The sequence below is a fragment of the Lonchura striata genome, chromosome 4, assembly GCF_050655825.1.
Source record: "Lonchura striata isolate lonStrDom1 chromosome 4, ASM5065582v1, whole genome shotgun sequence".
Lineage (NCBI taxonomy): Eukaryota > Metazoa > Chordata > Aves > Passeriformes > Estrildidae > Lonchura > Lonchura striata.
In genome coordinates this window covers 68,370,797-68,394,550 of record NC_140706.1, presented here as the reverse complement: position 1 = coordinate 68,394,550, position 23,754 = coordinate 68,370,797, and the positions used below count along the sequence as shown (strand labels likewise).

The following is a 23,754-nucleotide window of genomic DNA, read 5'->3' as shown; positions in this document are numbered from 1 at the left end:
AGAGTATCTTTATATTTTTCACTGTTATACAGAATTTTTCTTCCCAGCTGAGTGACAAATACTCTCATCTATAATAAAAAGTAATGGTCTCCCCAGCACAGCCTTATATAGTTCTTTGAGTAGAATCTCTCTCTAAAAATAGAAATCTCTTTGACATTGAAGCTCCAGGCAGCAAGGAAACTGTTGCATTTCAAGCTGAAGCTTTTGGAAAGCACGCTCTGCATTTCCTTTACGAGTGTCCCACAAATGTTCAAAATGCATGACCTGTCCTGTCGTGAACTTTGAGCAAACAAGATTTTTGCAGCCAGTGCTGTTGCAGCAACACCTTCTTAGAAACAAGCAATAAAAAAAGATGCAGCACTGGCAAAAGGTGCTGGATTTACAGCTCTGCAAAAATAACACTCTTTCTTTCCCCCCACCCCTGCCCTCAGACATAGCTGCCAACTTTTCCCAGACTGCCTGACTGGGCACGATATCCTGAGTTAAGCCCAACACTTGCACTGATGACAACAGGACAGACAAAAACAAACAAACAGAAATCTCACACATCAGGGTAGCAGTTTTTTCCAGTTCTCAGGCAGACATTCCTCTTGGAACTATACAGAAAAGAAGGGCAGGGGGGATGCAAATCCTCTTCATCCAGCCTTTGAAGATGTTGACAACTTGCTCTTACTAAAGTCAGGGACTAAACAAGCCAAGTCTGCCAGCATACTGGAATTGGAGACTGTAAGAATAGGAGGTTTAATTCCTGGGAGCACTAAGTCCAGGAGCATTAAACAGAGCTCAGCACCTCTGTGTTAGACTGGCCTCAGACACAAACATGCAAGGACAACAGCCACAACTGGACATGAGAGCCAGAAGTCTGGCTCAGCTTCCACATTTACTGTTGGAGTAAAACAGCATTTTCTCAGTGTTCTGACTACTACTATACATTTGCCATGCCAAAACAGTTCTTCTTCTACCACTGTAATATTTCCCTGGAAGTATATATTACATGAATTTGAAAATGCTGATATTTCCAAATTATTAAATGTGAATGAGTACTGATTTTAAAATCTGAAGAGGAGATGGGGATATGATTCTAGCCTACCCTGGGAGAGATTAATTCATTCAGTCTTCAGTTCCAGGGCAAGTCTCATATTCTACTCGTAAGATATTTTGATTTTAGTCTGGTTGGTCCCACACCTGACTTACACAGGAATTTATTTAAGAGCTGAAAGACAGATCATGAGTACTAATCTCCATGTGAATTTCATGCAACCTGCATTATTGTCACATGTGTTCAAGAGCTGCCTTCACAAGAAAGGATTAAGGGGGTGACAAAATGATCTTTTCAATAGAAATATTTCTTCCTGTTTATAATTATCTTTGATTAAAGCCACTTCAGCTTAAGCCACTGAAAAGGAAAGATGAATTTTTGTGACAGTTTGCATCAATCTGTCTATGGCCAATTTAGAGCTTGATAAAACTGATAAAACTAGGCAAATTCTGGAAATATTCGCTAAAAGTTGAGACTCAGATAAGGAAATCTTCATGGCAGATTATAGGCTTTAATTTTTTAGTTAAAAGCACAGGTTAAAGATCTTGCCCATTGTTGTTGTCCAGGCAGGTGAGAAAGCCCACAGAGGGAATACTTTTGTCTCCTAATTCCATGGAGGTTTTGAAAACATCTCCTGGGAGTCTTCAGCCTCCATTTTCCCCATCATTAGGGCTTCCAGCACAAGCAAAGAAGCCTTATCTCCTCGTCTGGGAGGAGAAATAGATCACTGACCTCCCCAGGTTTCTGGCCTCTACCAGGCTAGGATATCCTTGTTGTACATCCACTCTCAGAACCATCATTGCTGCTTTCCTGGCCAGCTTTATCTGAGTCACCAGGGAGATGTGAGGCTGATGAACATCCAAATTTCCTGATGAGTCACAAAACAGGAGCTGTCCAGGACAGCAGCCAGACAACACTGGAAGGCCTTCACATGAACCTACGTGTTGGCACTCACAGAATATTCACCAGCTTTGGCAGAGCTTTTCCTCCTAAACACCAAGGTGGGTTGGCCTGAGACGGCCTCAGTTTTAAAAGGTTATTTCAAAACATTACACTGTAAGCATGAGGAATGCCAAGGAAATTAAAAGATTGATAATTTATTCTGCATGTTTTCTTTGACTGTTTAAATTGTGAGTCTTGGGAGACTTGTCTGAAACTCTACCTCATGGCTAAAGCTACGTGTCAATAGAAATTTGTACACTACCTGTCTCAGATATGAAGAATTGAGTAATTAGAGAAATGTCAAGGAAGAGTGAAAATTCAGTGAAACTGGCAGTTTTGAAATTTGTCATTAAGAACTTTCCTAGGAAGTAGGGAAGCTTGAATCCAGCTGATTATTTTGAGGAGTGGAAGGAATAGATACAATTCAAGAGACAGCAACATGGTGGAGTTTCATGTGAAGCCCTGGTAAATAAATCTAGCAGCTTTCACAGAGGACCATTTTTCTTTAGACTAATTCTAATTTAGTTGAACAGTCCAGGTAAAGATGACCACAAGCACTGGGAGCTGGAACACAGCCCCTGTATGGAGCTCTCAGCTAAGTTTAGGCCACTGTTTGATTCATATTTCTCATATGACTTGGAAGACTGTGCTTTCCTGTGAAGATTATTTGGCATTGAGCACTTTTCTTGTGCCATAACACAGTAAGTGTTTAATGTATATTATCTAGATACTGCCTTTACCAGATGCTCATGTTATTTAGTTTCTTTGAACAATGTCTCTCATTTGTGCTAGTACAGCCACCAAAACCCCCCTACCCCATAATCTGAGATCTGGCCCATTTGTGCTGAGCTTTGTACACACAGAAAGCTCCCACAATAAACACAGGGCACTGCTTTCTCCACTGGGAGTGAGGCAAAGCTTCCAGTTACCTCTGCATGGTGTTGACTGAATTGCTGCCTCAGCAGTGAGGCAAGTAGCAAGAAATACATCACTGGGCACACATTTCAGGATAACCTTGACATCACTGACAGTGATAGCTACAGCCCTTGCTGAAACAGAAACCTGTAAGACGGCATTTGTTCCTTCTTGCTGCCTTTGCTATTCCTTTCGGGAGGATGATCATATGGCATGCTCATGTATTTGCAAGCTCATGACATAATGTTAAGGGATTGTAATAAACAATACCATTTCGGGGAATAGACTGGGGAGACTGAACATTTAACTGTCACTGGAGCAGTTTTGCTTTAAGGATTAAATATGTTGTCTCAAATCCAGATTTGTAATGAGAATCCTCCTGTCTTTCCTTCTCCGCCTGTTCCCATCCCCCTTGCATCAAGAGAATTTGGGCAGGTGACCAATGGAGTGAAAATGAGACAGGGAGCCACACAGAACAGAGTAATTGATACAGGATATGAAGCTAGGAATGGGTGGATTTGACAAAGTGCACACCAGTAAACTGAGTGGCTCATTTGCCTGCCAGCAAGATGGATTTATAGGCTGTGTGTCACTAAGAAGCCAGTCATCCCCCCTACTGCTACCTCCCCAAAAAGCCCTCATGCCCCTTGTATCTGCCCGCAAAACGTTGCTTAATCTGAAAGGCAAGTCACAAGTCAAAGCATCAAATTACACAAACATGCTTTGGACTAAACAAGGGAAAGTACAAAGATCTCCAGCAAACTAATTTCTTTTTCTTTTTCTTTTTCTTTTTCTTTTTCTTTTTCTTTTTCTTTTTCTTTTTCTTTTACTTTTTCTTTTTCTTTTCTTTTTCTTTTTCTTTTCTTTTTCTTTTTTTTCTTCTTTCTTTTTCTCTTTTTCTTAAGAAGCTAAAGGGTTCAGTTACCTCTCACATACCTTTGCTGCTTTCTCCCAGCAGCTGCAAGTCTAGGCTAGACATGTTCTCTTTGTAATAGTGTGCAAATATTATATACCATCATTCTTTTAGAAGCATCATCAGCTAAGTACTTTCAGGTAGAAGGTTTTGCTTTTTACCTTTCATTTACCTGTGCTTTTGACTGCAATTTTGGTATAAGAAAGGTGTCCCTTTTTGTTGGCGTGTTCCCTACACCTTTTCCTACTGGAAATTCCCAGTGTATGGCCTTGGGACCATACAAATACTGCAAGCATATTGCAGTTCCTCTACTCCTCAGTGACAAGAGTTCAGCCCCAGGTTAGGCAGTGGATATACTTATCACAAGAACTATCTATCTATCTATCTATCTATCTATCTATCTATCTATCTATCTATCTATCTATCTATCTATCATGTCTATTGTAGCACATATTGCCTCCAGCTGTTCAGCAGCAGATAATAAAGATATTTGAGATCCCTATTTATTCTCCCTTGACCTTATCATTACAGAAAATCTGGTCTCCAGGACATAAGGTATACTGCAGTTTAAGAGTTTTTATTCTTCTTTTATACCAAAGCACTCAGTAAAGGTTCTTTATTTTCTCAATCCCAAAGAAGCACTGACAATGCAATTATCTCTCTGCATGGGGAGCAGTGGGAAGGAAGAAATGAAAACATAGCTACACTGTTCACGGAGAGATCAAAGTTGATTAGGACTTAGAAATAAGGCAGGAAGCATACAGCCAGACACTGCTCAAGCACTGCAAGAAAAGGGGAATGGAAATAGAGCAGACAATGCACATCTACCATACTATCTACACATCTACCAAAGCAATGGCATCATTCCTCTCCTTGTCACATGTTCCACTGTAGCAAAAGTTCACTGTAAAAAGGTAAAGCAGCACAACATTTTGGTTTTGACACATCAGCTACAAGTATATCATGGTACACTCCAAGAAAGGCTATGCGCTGGATCTGCTGTACAAAATGGACAGCAAAATTTAAGTGCCATACACCCAAGCTCACTGTTGGGAAATCTGCTGCGTCGCCAGCATACCACATCAATATTTCAGAGGTCATTATCTCATCTCTTCTTCAGCTGCTAACTTTGGATTCCTGCCAGAAAAAGGCAACCACCAGTAAGATGATACGCCAGTACATTAGGCAAGGCTTTTGGGAAACTGAGCAGGCTTTTCTTTTCACTGAGATCAGTGTACTGTCTGGGTCCAAATGGCACAAGTGTTCTGTCAATATATAAATGGCCAAACAGGTTCTGTAACCCTCCCACGATAGAATGTGCAAGAAGTTCTACGAAACTGCATCTGTCAAATAGACACTGTGAAGATCTGAACCTTTATGTAAGTACTTCTGACACTGTGGGAAGGAGAAGACAACAGTCACTGAACTGATCCAGAATCAAGAATTATGATTCCACATGTACAGTGCAGCAGAAGAAATGGAGACAGAGTTAATCAAAAAATACGATATCTCCTCTGCAGAATGTCCTATGAACTTTTACATGAGCAAACTATGATTAAAGGTCTGCTTTACCAGTGAGTTGCTAAGTAAAGCCAGCACCTTTGCAATGGGATCCATTGATTTTAAAGTTAAATAGTACCTTTGTTTTATGTGGCTTGCCATAAACTACTATAATACTATCCCAGCGTTCAATTTTCTCCATGATGATCTTAGTGATAATCAATGGCAGCACTCCTGTGCATTCAAAGAGTGCTATCCTACCTCCCCTTCTGGAAAGGCTTTTTGAACATTTAGTAATAAAACTATGTCTGGACATATTAACTATTTTCTCCTTTGATGTCTTCAATGTTATTTTGTCTCATAACCCATTTAGGAAGATAATTACCTTTACAGACAGACATGAAAGTGGATGTCTCTAGGAGGTTTCCTTTAAGACCAGAAGGAGAAAAGGGTGGGCTGAACTGCCCAATTCCCAATATCATTATCCTGCTACTGGGAAGAATTTGGTGAGAGGAAATATTCTGTGCTTAACTTACAAGCCAAAGATACTTCATTATTCAAAGCTTCCTCTCAGGAAAACTGTTTGGGAGATAACTTAGAAGCATCTTTGTTTAACCCAGTTAATTAACAGGTATTTGCATTGTCTCATCAGTTTTACTGTGTAAATCCTGCGTATAATGCCCAAAGGAGGGGACACAAAGACTTCAAAGTAAAACACAGAAAAATAGTTTATACTCATACTGTCTCTAATCATATTATCTATATTTAAAGTAGCTAAAGTCACAGCACTTGAGCTTTAGCTCTGGGGCAAGGCTTCTCATTGCATACCCATACTTTCAGAAGAGCTAGGTAACAGTTGGATCTCACAATCCCAGGCAACTTGCCCTGTCTGAGGCTTTTACTTTGTGGCTTTTACCCTGACTGATTCTGAAAGAAAGTAGCTTATCTGGTAGAGAAATTCAGTCCAGAGAGGATGAGAACTGGAATCAGCTTGATGCAAAGTCACCTCCAGGCACCACAGATGCAAACAGCTCAAGCCACATCACACAGCAGACTCAAGCTCAAGTACAGGCATGGCTAATGAAAGCAGAGTAAAATTTGGTATGCCAGCTCTAAAGAGGCCCTTTGCAAGAGTAAAATGCATGCAGCCATTGTGGAGTTTGTATACAGAATACATACACTCAGGTAAATCATCCCACTCCAGCTCCATCAGTGACACTGTTTCCTCAGTAGCATTTAACCCATTTTGCTCAAAATGCAGTCTATAAGCTTGAGCCCTGTCCTACAAAAAATACCTTCAGTTTAGACCAGAACCTGGTATTTCCAATTCATTTATGTGGATGTAAAGCAAGACTTCTAGGCAAGACTATTTCCTAATAATTTGACTTTTAAAACCTGTCAAGGAACTCCTCTGCTACCATTACTCAGTTAAATCTACAAGTGGCTCCAATTCCCTTCCTGAAGATCGGATCACTCTTTCCTGTCTGCACATGGCTGTCTACTGACAGCTACATTCCCTTTATATACATAGTAAAACAGAAAATTAAGAACAAAATGTTCTTCCAGTTTTCCTCATTTATGGGCACTTTTTTCCTTAAGACTCATTATTTATACAGCCCACATTATAACTCGTGATGGCAGTGCTTGGGGTTGGGGAAGAGAGTTAAGGTGGAAATCCATTTGGATGTTCTCATTGTAAACCTGACTTAAAGCCCCTCCAGAAACCATGGAGAAAACAAGGGGATGTGAACTCGTCCTTTCATCACCCCCTCTGATTTGGCAATAACCCTGTTTACCAGTCTGGAGTCTCTGAGCTATTTAAAGGATCTACGGAGATCCCTAAAAAACCCAAGCACATTAGGAGGTAGGCTTAACTTACTGTACAGTCCTTCATATCTAACCCCCAAAAGCTCACTAACTGAAGGCTGCTTTTCTGTCTGAAAGACTCCTTCATGCCTGACCATTGCCAAGCAGGGCCCTACAGCCTTATTTATAAACTGTGGCTGAATTAATTTGATTTGTATCTTCATTTTAATTCCCTAACTTCATACAAGTCAAACTACTAATACACTAATATTTGTCACTCTGAGTGCTTCTGCTTCTTTCTCATAGCAAAGCATTGCTCATTTTATTAGAGTGACAGATAACCTTCAAATATTTTAAAATACATTTACTAGCCACTGTCGTTGCTGTAGGGTTTATAACAGAAAAGATGAAGTGCCTTTTTTGGTGGGTTTTGGGATTTTTTTTTTTTAATACTATGTACAGGAAACACTGATTGTTGATCCCGCATCCTGAACTTCATGATTAACACTTAGCCAATCAATTAATGAGAAAAAATAACTTCTGGAAAGTATGACCTAATGTCTGCTAAAATTAAACTAAGTAGTGTATATGTTACTTTATTTATTCTGGCCTCAAAACATATTTAAGAAAAACATGTTAGCCAGAAAAATTTATTGCAGCAATTAACAAGGCAGGCCTTTAATTGTAATTCTAATTTGTACTTAGTTATGTGGCAAAGCTGAGTTCCACTATAGTTTGTGTACTTTCATGTGTAGTACTATCTGTCACTTTTTTAGCAAGAAGAATACAACTTTCTCTAATGACTAAGATTTTGATCACTTCATCACTTCTGTCTTTTCAATCACTTTGAATCACCACCACTTTTACCGCAGGACGAGGCCTATTCAAGTCAGTTCGACTTTATTGTTATTTCTGACACATAACCCATTTAACTTGGATTCTTAACTTAATTTTACTTGCTCTCAAAGTTAAGGTATCTGACTGTATATTAAAAAAAATACATTTAGAAACATCAGAACTGTATTCAGGGTGTCAAAGTTAAAGTGTAAGTTGTTTCTTTTAGAGAAAATATTACTTGTGAAAGGAGTGCATCAACCACTTACTGCTTTATAATTAGTATGAACATCAGAAGAAGCAGCAGTGTCTCTCCAGCCCCACCTTCTTGCATAGTGACACCTATTTTCTCTGCTTCTTTATGATTTCATATCTCTGGCAATACAACAGAACAATTAAAAAAACCTCAACACAAGGCACATTTAAACAATGCCACTCTACTAATTCATAGTTAGTTAGTTAATTCTATAGAGTAAGGGTACTAATCCTAAGATTTAAGTTCATTATTACTTTAAAAAGGTTATTTAATAGAAATTTATTAAACACATTTCTGCATTACTGATAACAACAAGACATCCAAGGGCACAGTTTACTGCTGTAGTAAAAATTACTGGTTTAAAAGTTGGCTAGTTGTTGGGTCTGAGAAGGTAACATTAATCTGAGTAATCATTATTCAGTAAGGGCATAACAGTAGTCAAAGGACATGTCCTTTGCTATTGATGTTTAATCACCAGTTTAAAAGAAAACAAAAAAATCAATGCTGCTAAAGTTTGCACTTGACATAACTAAAACAGTAAACAGTAATGAGGATGAACAACTGATCTACAGAAGTCCCTTGCCTGGTAAGCCTTGCTATTTTGGGCAACATATTTCATCACAGCAGAACACAAGGCCTCCCACCAAAGACCCAAGCCTACCATTGAGGACACACATGTGAATAACATTCCAGGAACCAGCTTCAAACCTTGAGGGGCAGCAGCAGCAGCTCAAATGAGGCTTCAGGAATCAGACAGGATATCCATCTGAATAGGCTCTTCCAGAGGTGACCCCTCAGTGAAGGAAACTACTCTGTCTCTATGAGCAAGGTGCCTGGAATGGCAGGGAAGGATATTTCCACTGCCAGTGACAATATTTCTTGTTCTGCTGTTTAAAAGCTGCTGGCAAACTGAGAAAGAATGAGTAGATAGTTCTGAAAATAACTCATGGTTTTGGAAAGCTTGCTTTAAATTCAGAATGTTGCAAAATATATGTATATTTTAAACCTATGTAAGTCTTATTTTATTAGATACATTTTTAGGCTAAATGGACTGTGCTTATGGTCACATTACTCATTTCCTCAGACTGGTTGCTCAGTAAGGCTATACCTGATGCACAGCACTTAGACGCATGTCCCAGATAAATGTTTGCACTCCTGGCTCCAGAATGAACTAAGCTTCAGGACAAGATTAAGATACACATCATCCTTAACAAAAATCACTGGTAAATATGATGAAAAGATTATGAAAAATCCTAATAATTCTTCATTGTGCCATTAGAGAACCTGGACTGCAGAGTGTCCTCAAGTCTATTTGCCTCACTTTAAACTATAACTCACTGACCTTGTTACCAGGTTCAACATACCTCAGCCCTGTTTGCTTATTATAGGGCTCAAACATGCACCCAAAATCATCAGCTGGTCAGCTGAGCCACAGTTGCTTGTCTGTGCATCCACTTGCAGCCACAGCAAGTGACAGGTTCATCTACTCCAGATTTTTAGCTTCATCGAGATAACATTTTTGAAGCTAATTTCTTAGTTATTCCTGATTTACCATACTTTGTTTCATAGCATGGAACAACTCTGGGTTGTAACTGGAGAGCTTTCAGATTGAATCAAAGGATATCTAGTTATGTGGGAAGGAGTATCCTGTTGGCAGAAGGAGACTTGATCTAGTTTAAATTAAAAGCACAGGATGAGGGCTGGGCCATCCCATTTGCTTTCTCTAAAAATACCTTTTCCCCACACTCACATGAGCACAGCCACTGTGTATGCATCCATTTATTCTTTACAGGTTAAGAAACTGACTGGAACTGCCACATGCTGTGAGCATCCATGGCTACTCCAGCCCCAGCAGCATTCCCACAGACACCACCAAAGTTCCTGTCCTACACTTTCCTCATGTACCTGTGTCTTTGGGAGGTGATCTCTTACCAGGCCAGCACAGCACCCAGAGCTTGCTCACTCACAGTTTCCACTAGAAGTCTTCACAGACCCTCCTGAGCAGCCTCTGGTCAGCCCCCAGTCCCTGCTGCCTCTGAACTGGTGCCAGGGGTTCCTGGATTCCCTGGGGTGCTCAGATAACAGGGAACACCCAGGCTAAGTTCTTCCCACAACATGGAGCAGTTTTCTGCTAAGTTTAATATTTCTGTGGATGTGAAGAATTGCTCAGCACTCGACATTTTAATAATCAAAGGGCACTCCTGATAGCAGGAAATTCTGGGTACAGGAGAATCTGGAAATGAAAAGAAATTACACACTTCAGGTACATCGAACAATAAAGTGTCCTGACTGAAGGGGAGCAGGAAAGCAATAGAGGCAGCACCAGCTGAAAATGGGGTGGAGCTCTTCAAGGTGCCCACTAGCAGCTGGTATCTTGACAGGTTCAGCACTAACATCACCAGCCCAATTTTGCTGTGTTATACTGGTATTGCAGTCATTGCAAAACAAAGAAAATACTTCCAAACTTATTTTCCTTGTGGTGAGATCCCATTCAAAAAATTGGTTAGAAAACTCACATTTTCTTGCTCATGAAAACTTCAAACTCCAAGTGCATAGGAGAAACAAATACCTGAGAAAGCCAGGGCTGCACTATGAGGCAAGAGCAATCGCTGGTTTTGTAAGAATCTCTCCTGCTCTACAACCAAATATGCCTCGCTTTAAGTCCCCAAGAATTGGATAAATGTTTCTTACTGTCCCCTGTGTGACCAAGTTGCATTTCTGCTAACAAAAGCAGCTTTTGATTCCCAGTGGGCTTCTCAAAGTCTTTCTGCCAAAACTTTGAGAGAATACTGTCCGCTGAACACATATTTTACCAGGGAGACCTTTCTTTCCACAAATCTTCTTGGAATTTTGTTGTTGTTGTTCTGGGTGGGTCTTTTTTCTTTATTTGTTTATTTATATTATTTTTCCCAGAAATCTGAAAAGTTTCAGTTTACATGAGTAAATTATTTATTCATTTCTGTGGGTTTCAAACGAAAACAAATAAACAAAGCCAGAAACAGTTACAGCTTGCCTGGCAAAGCAGTCTACATATTTTTGAGTAAGTGGGTGGTATGCTGAGGCTGAAATAACACAAATGATGATGGGATATTCTATCCTAAAAGCAACCTGCTATAATTTACCACACAATCTGCCCTTGCCTATTTTCTTCTGGGCGCTCTCTCACTCTCTTCCCTATTATGAACCCAACAGAAACACCAAAAAAAAAAAAAAAAAAAAAAAAAAAAAAAAAAAAGGTTAATACTGAGGTGATTTTATATAGACATTGTTCAAATTTGGGAGGATGTTTTGCATGAAGTTTCATATATCTCAGAATTGTGATCTCTCAACAATTCATTAGGCAGAAAAAATGGACCAAGAGAACCTTTTAAGAACTTTGAGAGGAAAATCAATCTCCTTGTCTGTTTGGTTTTGTTTTTCTTTTTTATGCTACCAAGGAATCCCTCAAACACTAAATAAAGAAAGAGAAACAAGTTTTCTTCTCATAATCTAGGTATCACATTATAGTGTTTCAGAGTTCACAGGTTCCTATAATAGATGTTTATAGATTTTCTGAAAAAGGCTCACTCAAAATTCTTCATGGCATCTACATTAAATATTTACATTCAGGCCAAGGATATCTTGTAAAATTTTAATAGCATACCCTTCTATTTAAAAAAAGACAGTAACTAGACCTCAACACAAATGCTAGCTTTTATATGAAGCAAAACTTTCTCAACACTGTCTAAAGTGTCATTTCTTCCCGAGGCACAAGGATGTTTATCCTCTTGTCCAAGGGGAGATAAACAGAGCAGCATACCACTCCATATTTGTAAATGTTAACTCTGCAAGGTAGAAACTGGCTTCTGTATGCACCAGGCTTCTGTTCCTTCGCTGCTCCAAGAGCCGTAATGTGACATATGGGAATGTGTAAATTGAAACAGCAGAGATAGATATGATGGCCCTGTCACAGAAAAATGTGCAGTCTTACTGTTGTGCCCCACATCATCCTGACTCCAAGGAACTTCCTTTCTGAAATGTTTCTTAGGTACCAGCCCAGTGGCTTAATAGAAAATCTGGGACAATTCCATGAGTCTGCAGTGCAGTTCCACCCTCAGGTCCAGAATATATCAGCAGTAGCTTTCCTACAGTGAGTACGGACTGACTCTGCTACAGTGAGTGTGGTAGAAATGCTACTTCTCTAAAACTTTTCAAGAAAACACTACAAGAATTAGCAAGGGAAACACACTGAATGAACAACTGGATGTAGTATAAGGCCAAAGTACTCACACCAACAGGTAAAAGATTGAGATCAAAGAACTCAAGGCCAGCCCTTTTTTGTGTATGTGTCATTATAAAATAGACTTGTTCAAGAATCCTGGTTAATACAACACACTCTTTGCCAAATATGTACTTCAAAAATAGCCATCAACTGTAGGCATACCTTGAGTGGTGTTAGAGCTGTCTGGGTTTTGTTATGCAAAGACTGTGATAAGTTATAACACACTGCCAGTGGAAAAAGGAGTGAAAGTGAAAAACTGAACTGCACAGGATTCTTGAAAGAGAACTTAACAGGGAAGTTTAGACCATAACAGGCATGCTTTAATAAATCAGGGCACTTACTCACATGACTAAACATGGATTTAGGATCTCCAGGGATGCAGATTTCTATTGTTTAGAGATTAAAACTACAGTTGGGCACCTAAGGAAAAAGTGACCAGCATGTAGATATTGATACTCTACCCAGAGAGACCTGAATTTACAGACTCTTCTTTTACAGTCTCAGCACAGATTTCAGCTCTTAGTAGCCTTCATTTTCAGAGAAACTAATGGGGCATTTTTTGCAGTTCTGCTGAACTGGGATCAATTGATTGTTGTCTGTCCCAAACTTCCACGTCTCCTGGTTTTGAAAGAATTATTCCAGCCTGTTTGACACCTAGCTCACAAGCTCAGTAAAGCAGAAGGTTTTGTATTATTACTGGCCAGAATAGTATTAACCTCAACTGATACAAGTTATTAATTTGTGCTACCATAAATTTGTTTATGATAAATATCACTGATCCTTTTGCACAGACAAAAAAAGTATGCTGAGAACATGGTTGCTGCTGTTTTCCAATTAACACTAATTGTGCAATTTGGAATTTTTCTTTGACTTGTAGGTTCGCAGCAAAAGCAAAGCAGCCAAGGCTGGATTGTGTGAGGGGGATGAGGTGGTGTCTATCAATGGCAAGCCTTGTGGAGACCTAACCTATGCTGAAGTCATTGTTCTGATGGAAAGCCTGACTGACGTCCTGCAGATGCTTATCAAGAGGTACAAGGATTCTTTGGTGCAATTCAGTGAATCAGCTGGAAAATGCTGGCTTTGAACACACTTGTTTTGCAGACTTACACTGAGAGGTTCTGATAGTCCTGTTGTTAATGTCTGTAACTGCTTGGATGGAAAAGGAAGACAGAGAATTTGAGCTGAAGGAATTAATGTATATAATTTTGTGCCAACAGCAGTGAGGCACAGAATTAATAGTACAGTCTCCAAATGTAAGTACTAATACTTGCAAGGTGTCTACTACCATATATGCATACTGCAGAGCCCTGAGTTCAGTTATTCCCTGCACCCCTTTGAAGCAGTGAAGTGTTGTTATTCCCCACAGATAGGGAAGTGAGGCTTACATAAAACAAAGGCTGTATAGATGGAGAAACTGTGCTGCACAGATAGGCCTTGATGATGACACGGCAAATGGTCTTCTTAGGTGGCAAAATGTGTTAGTGGTTAGGAGGAGGAGAAGGTCTGGAAGTCATGAAATTCTATTTCTGTAGCTGTTATCACCTCACTAGATGAGGTGGGGGAAGTCACAGCTCTCTGGGTCTCAGTTTCTGCCTTCGTAAAATAGTGAGGGGGAATTCCAGTTTTTGAAAATGCTTCAAGTTTCTTAGAGCAGAGAAGCTTCATACAAACTTACAAGCAGGCCAGCATTACTGCTGACTCAACATCAGTCTATTTCAATGCCTACTCTGTAATTGCCATCAGTGTAATAAAGCCAACCTGAGTTCAGAGCCACCTACAGGAAAGCACATTCTCCCCAGACAGTGAATTCAGACAGGATGAATTCTGAGTTGCCTTCAGTGAAGGTAAGAAGAGGAAGAAAATTCTTGAAACTCCCACACTCCTTGTAAGGACTTGAGGCTCCCCCCAGAGCTACTGCAGCTCCCTCTCACAGGCAGGACCAGGAAAGGATCAGAATTCATCATGACAGATACCAGAGCAGTGTCCCTAGAAAGGCTGAAAACAGGCACTTGTCTCTGGCTACCAGGGAAGTCTATGCAGCATGTGGAATTCCTCATGGTTCCTGCAACCTACACCAAGGAGCTTTCCTCAAGTGCTTAGCAGTTCAAAGTGACACTCTGCCTTCAAAACTAGATGCTCTCTACGAGTGCTCATTTTATTTATAACAGACATTTTACATGGCCTCTGTGTACATGCTGTCTGGGGCTGAGTAATGATCAGTGTGACAGGATCAGGGGAACAGTGTTAGCTGAGGATTAGAGTTTACCTTCCCCAGAGTGCACAGCTCCTACTCCTGGTTCAGCAGGGGAGCAGCTGAGTGTTCCTCATATGATAGCTGCATTCTTCTGTTTTTAATTTGTAACATTGCTATTGGGACTGTGTTTGTAAGAATGGTATTTGTGGCTGACCAGCTGTCTTCTCTTCAGCCATAGAAATAGCTCCACATACTTTGACTCCTGCCTGTTGCTGTTCCCTAACTGATATTCAGTTGTCTGAAGGCCACAGGATGCTGCAGCTGAAAGGGACTCTCCATTGCCCTTGCTAGAATTCATGGTGAACAGCAAGGCATGTCCTGAAAATCAGAACCAAAACAGAGTGTTTATACCATGTAATTCAGTGTTTCATGGAATGAAACCATGTCAGAAATTATTGGAAAATTGCAGTTGCTTAATACTCTGAAAGTGACTAAAAACTTCTAAAGAAATTCACTGTGAGAATCTTTAAATTTCTTCTCATCAGCTCTTCTCTCCTAAATCCCAGACCCTGCTGTCTGTATCTTCCCAGGTATGGGAGAATGGACTGAAACACTTCTCTTCCACTCCCATCTTGTTTGTGGGCACTATCCCTCTCAGCACTACCCCCATAAGGATTCTTCAGGAAGTGCCTTAGCATCCTTTGAGGGCAATGAGAAGCAAATACTTCCTTTCCTGAGTAGCCAATTGTTAGCAGCCACCTCAAGAAAATGCTGAAAAGCGTGAGGAAATAATAATTTAAATGGTATTCCACTGGTGATCTTTACATCTAACTATCTTTTGTTAGCAGGAAAGAATATTTTCCATTGGAAAGCTCCTGGCTATCCCTGATTTTTTTGCATGAAGGATGTGATTTTTCACAAGCATTAATTGTTGACCTAATTCTGCTCTTACAAATCTTCCTGGGAGGAAAATTGGGCTTTTAAAATAGTTTTTAAAATGCTACTTGGTCTTTGATGTCTACCAAAAGTTTTCCCAATGCTGTGTAAGCCACAAGGAGTTAGTGACCAGCAGCAGTGCCCAGAAAATGCTCGGTTTACAGGATGAGAGGAAAGCGACACCCTGCAGGGCGGGCACTCCCAGATGCCGTGTGGGGGAGCATCTCACTGACCTTCCCGGCAAATGCTGAGCAGATGGATCCGGGAAACGTGGAGAGAGGGGACAAACACCGAAACGCCAGCCTGGCCTTCTCACATCAGTGTTAGCAGCTCCTGGGCTGCTGCTGAGTCTGGAGAGAACATTTCTAGGGGGAAGAAGGGAGTGCTCACTGCATGCCGACATGAAATACACTATGTAAAGACATGAGCCTGCAACAAACCCTGCTGTGTTGACTCCAGTTTTGCTTCCTTCCTGGAAATTACAAAAAAGAAATCATACCCAGTATTCTGCCTTTTGACACGGGATACACAATTATGTCTATATAGCGTAGAAGTATATCCATACGTAGCAAGGGCCTTTTAAGGTGGAAATCTTTCTCTCCCACACATACACACAATCATTCAACTACCAATAAAGGCTAACATTTAGCTGGCCCAGCCTCCAGTCCATATCTTACAAGGAAATGTTTACAGAATTCTGTAATTTATCTGTGCTCGAGAGCAGTACAATTGATCATCCAAATAGCATCCTCCCATGGGATCCAGCAGCACTCACAAGGAGCTCCCTAAATTAAAACCTGTCTGACCTTTACCAAGGCCCATATGTGGTGAAATGGATCTTACATCTTTTATGCTACTGGAGGCAGACCCAGACTGCCACAAGCAGTAAGATGTATGCCTGAAAAGCAAGACATACTGATGCTTCTTCAGCACACTGACAGATTAATTCTTTCTGCTGCTTCTTCCAATCTTTTTTTCTAGGGGGTTCCAAAGTTTCAGAATAGCCAGGGCTGCTTTTGATTTCAAAAGTCCATAGTACTTGATGAGGACTTTACTGGGGACACCTACCACTTTGCAAAAGTGCTTTGCTACCTTCTAGCAGATAGAAACTCTAAATAACATGCTGCAGTCTTGCTGTGCAGAGAAGGTTTCTCCTCAAATTAATAGTACTCAGTATGGTCAGGAGTACTGAAAGAAGGTGCTAGAGGTACACCAAGTGTCCTAAGAGCAGTAAATCATCTTAACTGGGCCAGAGAAATTAACAGTTTAGAAAAAAGGAGCTACAGTGTATTGTATTGTAGGTTTTGTAAGTGAGAACAACATTTTCCAGTTGGAAATAGTATATTTTTAAATAGATAGGAAATATTGTATAGTTCACTACCCTTTTTTGCTGGATCACTGGAATAGCCCAGAATATTTCAATTAATCCACTATATATAAGGATGATGATACACTCAGGAATTCTTTGAATGTGTATTTCAAATATTCATTTCCCTCCCTCTGATCCTTATCCAGTACTTTATTCCTTAGAGCAGGATTGATTTGGGAGAGGAACCTCATGTAAGGATGGTGCCTAAAACTGTTGCAGTAGTGGCTACAGAGCCAAAAATTAACCACTCCTGTGGTGTCATGCAAAGTCAATTATCTCACAGACGTGAAATATGAAGGATTGTCTGAAAAGTCTCAGCAGCATTTCTCTGGAAACCCTGCAACAGAAATGTGTCTGTGAAAGCACACTGATGTTAAGAATTATACAATTCCACATTTCAGGTTAGTAGTGGGGTAATAGTTCTACCAGAGTCATGTAATTTCCCTCTTAACTGGACTGCTAAGTTGAAAAATTCTGAAAGATACAAAGATGCTTTGTATTTAAAATGTCTACATTCTGGGAAAATTCTTCTTTTTAAGTGGACCTGCTAGAAGGTGCCACAATTAATTAGGGTGGAGAAATACTATGCAGAAATTGCTTTTGCAACTCTATTTACAATGTCTGTGCTTACAGAAGCTTAATTTCTTGAATTGTTTATGTATGTGCAGATCCTCCAGTGGAATAAATGAAACCTTGAATGCTGAAAGAGAAAATGGGAAGCACGAGAACATAACAATTGAGGACTATGGGGAGAACACCACACTGCAAATGAACACAGCACAAGAGATACCCCATGGAGATTTATGCATCACAGAGATTTACAGTGGGACTCACCACGGAGCAGCAGAAAGCAACACACACTTTGCTGAAACAAAACAAGAGACCACACAAAGCCACAGAATTCCTCCTAAAGTGATAGGCACCCCCAAAGTGATCGTGACAGATGAGGCTGGTGTCAGAGGGACAGCAGAAGAAATGCCAGGTGCTATGGTTGAGCTGCAGGTGTCCCTCTCAAATGACGCCCACAAGGCCACCAATGCTCCTGCTGTGACTCCCTTGGGGGCAGAAAAGTGCCCCCCTTCAGGCAGAGGACCCAGTGCACCACAGGGCAGGAGCAGCCCCCTCATCGCAGTTCCCCTGGGTGTGAAGGAGGGCAACATCCAGTGGTCAAACAAAGTAGTCCACTTTTCCAGCAGCAAGGAGGTCAAGAGGATCCAAGGGGCAGCTCCATCTATCCCCACAGTGGAGGTGATCCTAGACTGCTCAGACAGGGAGAAGGAAGCACCCAGGTCTCTGTCTGAAAGGGGGTGTGTTGATTCTCAAGTAGAAGGAGGGCAGTCAGAAGCACCTCCTTCCCTCCTCTCCTTTGCAATCTCACCAGAAGCCACAGTGCAGGGAGAAGACAGCAAGCACTCGGAAAAGGAACACAGACCTCTCAAGCACAGAGCAAGGCACGCAAGTGAGTATGTCCCATCTAATCATTTGCACTGCCTGGAGGCATCTTTTGTAGCTTTGGATATAATTTTTCAGGATTTAGAATGCATTAGAAAAAAAACTGTTTAGAGATTTTTTTTTCTGCAGTTTTCTAGCTTCCCCTCTCTCTTTTTCTTTTAAATGATGTTTCTGTTCTTGCTTTATGTATTTTTCAGGGTAATACAGTGCTCCTGGTGATAAGCCAAGAGTGTACCCATGCCTTAACTGTACTGAATAACTTTGCTTAGTAGACTTCCATTTTGAAATTAACTCATGACTTTGTCCAACTAAAAATACTTGCAACTCCTGAAAAGGCTGAACTCTGCTGGTCTTCCAACTCATATTCAGTGGCAATCTGTAAAATATTAACAAAAAGAGCAAGTTGCTTGCACATGTCTAAGTGAATCCTGTGGCTTTCTCCTTTTATAGCAAAAGCTTTGCGTTGTCATTTGCATAATCTAAAACCAAAGCCATGCCACCGCTTTGAAAAGTTAATAAAAAAGTCTAGCAGCAAAGCTTGATGTTGTCTGCAGAAGAGATTTTGACAGACACCAGCATGTGTATAACTGTTACATGATCCTTTTGGTTTTGTCAGCCTTCTCTAGACTGTAAAGTGAACATGTTATTTCTCCTGACTCCCAGATCCAGAGGTCAGCTTCAAAAGGTGTCCAAGAAGTTTGCATGGAAGCAAACTTGTCACTGGAGCCAATATTGATTAATTGGGTGTAGAGGTGTATTATTTATTAATTAATATATTTATTTCTTTGTTATTTTATTCATCTGGGAGCTTTCTGTTGGTTTCTTGCTCCTTCCAAGCAATGTGAAGAATCCTGTCTGGGGATTTAGTAGCAGTATGTCAAAGGTGCTTGAATGTGTGCAGTGAGATACTGTAGCAACAAACTATTTCATAGGCAGTGTTGGAACTCCTCTGCTAACCCACTGCTAATTCCTCTGGAAGCATATTTTTAGCATGATAACCATTTGTGTCTCATTGGCAAGTGGATTAGGCAGTTACTTATGCCTAAGTGTCTGTATGCAACCCACATACTTTGGGCATATTAAATGAAGTATAAAAGAAAAGTGCACATGCTTCACATTTTGGCTGTGAAGTCAGAACCAACTGTGGGACTGTGCCTGCATTTCTTAGGGAATGACTTGCAGTGCCTGTCCTAAAAGGCAAAAGTACAAAGATGAACTACTTTTTAAATTATAAAGTGTTCCTTAAGGAAGAAGTCCTGTTCTTTTTCTGTGTCAACTACGACCATCTCAGTCTCTTCTAAACTAGTGACTGGTCATTATCCTTAGGAGCCACTGATTTAACACAATTTTTGTTTGCATTATTATTACTATATTACTTATTATTATTATTATTAACCTGTCTACACATTAGAAAAAACAAATTGCCCAGCATAGTGAATGATCCATGTGCAGCAAATACTATGCATGTTTTCTGCAAAAAATAGAAGTTATTATGCAGCATTTAAGTCTGAACTAGAGAATAACTTTTATTATGGGTGATCTCTCTAGCAGAAATTTTCTCGGTAAGTATTATTCTGATTATATTCACCTGAATAGATAACACTCTAACACTAAAACCCATAGTTTTGGAAAATACCTTCAGTGACTATTGTAAGCAATTCGATTGTCACAGGACTGAGCTAAGGATTTTGTGATCCTGCTCTCCAATAATAAAATATTACAAATTGCTGGTTTGGGTGCCATGCTCTTTTCTCTTCTATAGATTCTTGTGAGGACCATTAGTCCAGTTGTGCAGTCATCTGGCATAATGGCAAAACTCCAATTTTCTTTAATAGGAGAAGTACCAGACTCTATCTACTGACATGGCTAAAAGGATCATGACTAGAAAACATACGGCATGGCTTTACTTAATAAGTTTGTTTTATTTATGCCAGAAAAAGAGACTAAATAATTTACTTTTATCAGAGGCTTGTTTTTTCCTCATGACTATTGATTTAGTCAGGAATAGCTTTCAATTCTGTGTTTTTTGAAGGAAGGAGGTATTGAGGCTGTCATTGACGAGGTTCAGTGTTAGAGTATGATGAAGGGAAAGCAGCAGGGGCACCAGCTGACTAGCATTGCCCCATGAGGCACATGCTCCATGTCCCATTACAAGGAAGCAGCCACACTGATGTCCAGTGCATCCATCAGCCTTGCAGCTGCATCTGTTCCTCTTTCACATGACCTGATGAAAACCAGTAGTTTATGCTTTCAAAAATATTGTCATTGATACTCCAGTGAATACCCTTGAGAAGTTAGTTGAGTCTCCTTGGTTCTGTTCTTAAATGTGTATTCATTCTTGTCACATTTCAAAATTATTCTCTATATGTTATATCTTACAGAACTTATATTTCAGGCAAGTAATGCTTTTTTAAAGACTGAAGACTGGATGCTTGTTTAAAGACTGCTTTCATTGCATGCCATGGACAAACTCCCACATCTACCAAGGGGCTGAAAGTAAAAGCCAATATTTTCTGTGTATGCCCTTCTGGATGTATACTTGCTTTTAACAGCTAATACAAAGCAGCATACTGACTTTTAGCAAGCTTGCAATTTATAGGAGTAAAAGAAGCACCTAAATGGCAGAAGCTGCTGCCACTGTCAGACAAAATCTGCTCAGTTGCATTTGATATTAGACATTAAGCAGTCATGGACCTGCCTGGGTGGGAATGGCTGCTATAAGCCTAGGAGCCTGTAGTCAAATACTTGGAAAATACCAGACCAGAAGCTGGATAAACGAGAAAATATCACCTGCCTTTTGATGCTGGGAATAAAAATTAAGAATGCTAGAAATAAAGACATGTGTAGCGTTCCTGTTGAGCTAAGAGAGTCCTAAAGAAAGTGATGTAGCCTTTGAACTTGCATGGGTGTGGCTCCAAGGCATGCTGGGTATGGAATTTATAACACAGCTGATACTATGAGAAAAGCTTGAGTGTAATGAACTTTCCATACAAAAGAAACGTTTTCATATTTAATAAATTTCAGTACAGAAAAATGCACTTGATAGTCTCCTTGCAGTTTCATGGGCCGCATGAATTTAATGTGCACTCTTTTTCTTTCCACAGGGCTCCGACGAAGCGAGAGCCTGTCAGAGAAGCAGGTGAAAGAAGCCAAATCTAAATGTAAAAGCATTGCACTGCTGCTGACGGCAGCTCCCAACCCCAATTCCAAGGGGGTGTTGATGTTCAAGAAGCGCCGCCAAAGGGCGAGGAAATACACTTTAGTCAGCTACGGGACTGGGGAGTTAGAACGTGACGAGGACGAGGGGGAAGAGGGTGAAGGTGAAGAGGGGGACAAGGAAAACACTTTTGAGGTGAGCTTGCTTGCAACAAGTGAGTCGGAAATAGATGAAGATTTTTTCTCTGACATTGACAAGGACGGCAAGATCGTGACTTTTGACTGGGACAGTGGTCTGCTCGAGGTGGAAAAGAAGACAAAAAGTGGAGAGGAGATGCAGACACTTGCAGACAGCACAGGGAAAGGGGCCCTCATGTTTGCCAAGAGGCGGCAGAGGATGGATCAGATTACGGCCGAGCAAGAGGAGATGAAGGCAAGCACAGTGCAGACAGAGGAGCACAGGGAAACCACCGTGACAGAGAACTTCCAGAAAGTGAGCTCTTCCGTCTATCAATCAAAAGAGGAGGAAATGTCAAGAGAGCAGAGCTGTGTGAGCAAAAACTACACAGACGTGAGCCAGAATCACAGCAAAGTGGTACAACAAAATGGCTTTGGCTTAGCACCTGGCACAAACCTCTCTTTTCAGTCCTCTGGAACTCAAAAGGCAGCATCTCTGAATAAAACTGCAAAACCCTTCCCTTCCGGAGTTCAAAACCGAGCAGCTGCACCATTTTCACCCATAAGAAATGTCACCAGTCCCCTTTCAGATGCAGCAGCACCACCTCCTTACTGCTCTGTCAGCCCACCAGCTGAGGCTTTCTACAGACCTGTCTCAGCTCCTGTGGCCAGCAAGGCTGCCCCACCAGCATGGGCAGCCACTGAGCCCACGGAGCACATCGCATCCAGGGATGAAAGGATTGCTGTGCCAGCCAAAAGAACCGGGATACTGCAGGAGGCGAAGAGAAGAAGCACTTCCAAACCTATGTTCAATTTCAAAGACGCACCCAAAATAAGTCCTAATCCTGCCCTGTTGTCCCTTGTACACAATGCAGAGGGCAAAAAAGGGACTGGAGCTGGTTTTGAGTCAGGACCCGAAGAAGACTACCTCAGTTTGGGAGCAGAAGCTTGCAATTTCATGCAGACTCAAGCATCTAAACAAAAGGCCCCTCCTCCTGTTGCTCCAAAACCTTCACTCAAGGTGTCTCCTTCTGCTAGTAATCCAGTTTCACCAGTTTGGTCACCTTCAGCTGCGTCTTCCAACAAACCTCCTTCTTTCCCAGCACCAGCCTCACCTCAGGCTGCGTATCCTGCACCACCCAAATCTCCACAGTATCCTCATTCTCCCATCCATCCCCCAAGCACTCTCGACCTTGCTGGTCCTTTCAAAGGACCTCAGGCCAGCCTGGCGAGTCCAAACCTTGCCCCCAAGTCAACACCAGTCACCCCAAGTGCTGCAGAAACAAAGCCTCCCTTCGAGATGCCACCAGCTATGAGTGGGAAAGGAGCACAGTTGTTTGCCAGGAGGCATTCCCGAATGGAGAAGTATGTGGTGGATTCAGAGACTGTGCAGGCAAACATGGCACGAGCCGCATCCCCAACTCCATCTTTACCAGCTTCTTGGAAATACTCATCTAACGTCCGAGCACCTCCACCTGTCGCTTATAATCCCATCCACTGCCCGTCCTACCCTCCTGCTGCTACCAAGCCTTCCTCTAAGGCCGCTGCTGCTACCAAAAACACAAAAAGAAAACCTAAGAAAGGTCTCAATGCTTTGGATATCATGAAACATCAACCTTATCAACTCGATCCATCTTTATTTACTTTCCAACCTCCTAAGGAAAGCCTTGCCATGAAGCAGACATCGAAGCTGTCCTCTTCAAAGCAAACACTGCCTTTACCTCCCTACCTTCCACCTGGTGCTGGCTCTCCTACAAGGGCCCGGCCCTCTTCAGTGTACTCCGTGCCAGCCTATGGGTCCCAGCCTTCGTTCCCGTCCAATGCCTCTCTCCCAGGGAATGAATCATATTCACCCACAAGCTACTCTGCGTTTTCTAAGCCAGAAACCACCACATCCTCTTTGTTTACTGCTCCGAGGCCAAAATTTTCAGCCAAGAAAGCTGGCGTCACTGCACAGGTGTGGAAGCCATCGGTTATTCAAGAGTAAACCTGGTTTCTAAGCAG

At 41.2% G+C, this 23,754-nt stretch overlaps 2 protein-coding genes across 3 annotated transcripts in view; one reads left to right on the top strand and one right to left on the bottom strand.

Moving 5' to 3' along the window:
- The window catches only part of SEC24D (SEC24 homolog D, COPII component), a 157,151-nt gene that overhangs the window by 94,767 nt on the left and 38,630 nt on the right, over nucleotides 1-23,754 (bottom strand). The window lies entirely within an intron of this gene.
- Nucleotides 1-23,754, top strand: part of SYNPO2 (synaptopodin 2) — a 78,677-nt gene that overhangs the window by 38,425 nt on the left and 16,498 nt on the right. For both annotated transcript variants that reach the window (XM_085579325.1, XM_085579326.1), the window contains exons 2-4: nucleotides 13,344-13,495; nucleotides 17,634-18,424; nucleotides 21,522-23,707. In XM_085579325.1, coding sequence (XP_085435451.1) covers nucleotides 13,344-13,495; nucleotides 17,634-18,424; nucleotides 21,522-23,707 — 3,129 coding nt within the window. The remainder of the gene's footprint in view (nucleotides 1-13,343; nucleotides 13,496-17,633; nucleotides 18,425-21,521; nucleotides 23,708-23,754) is intronic.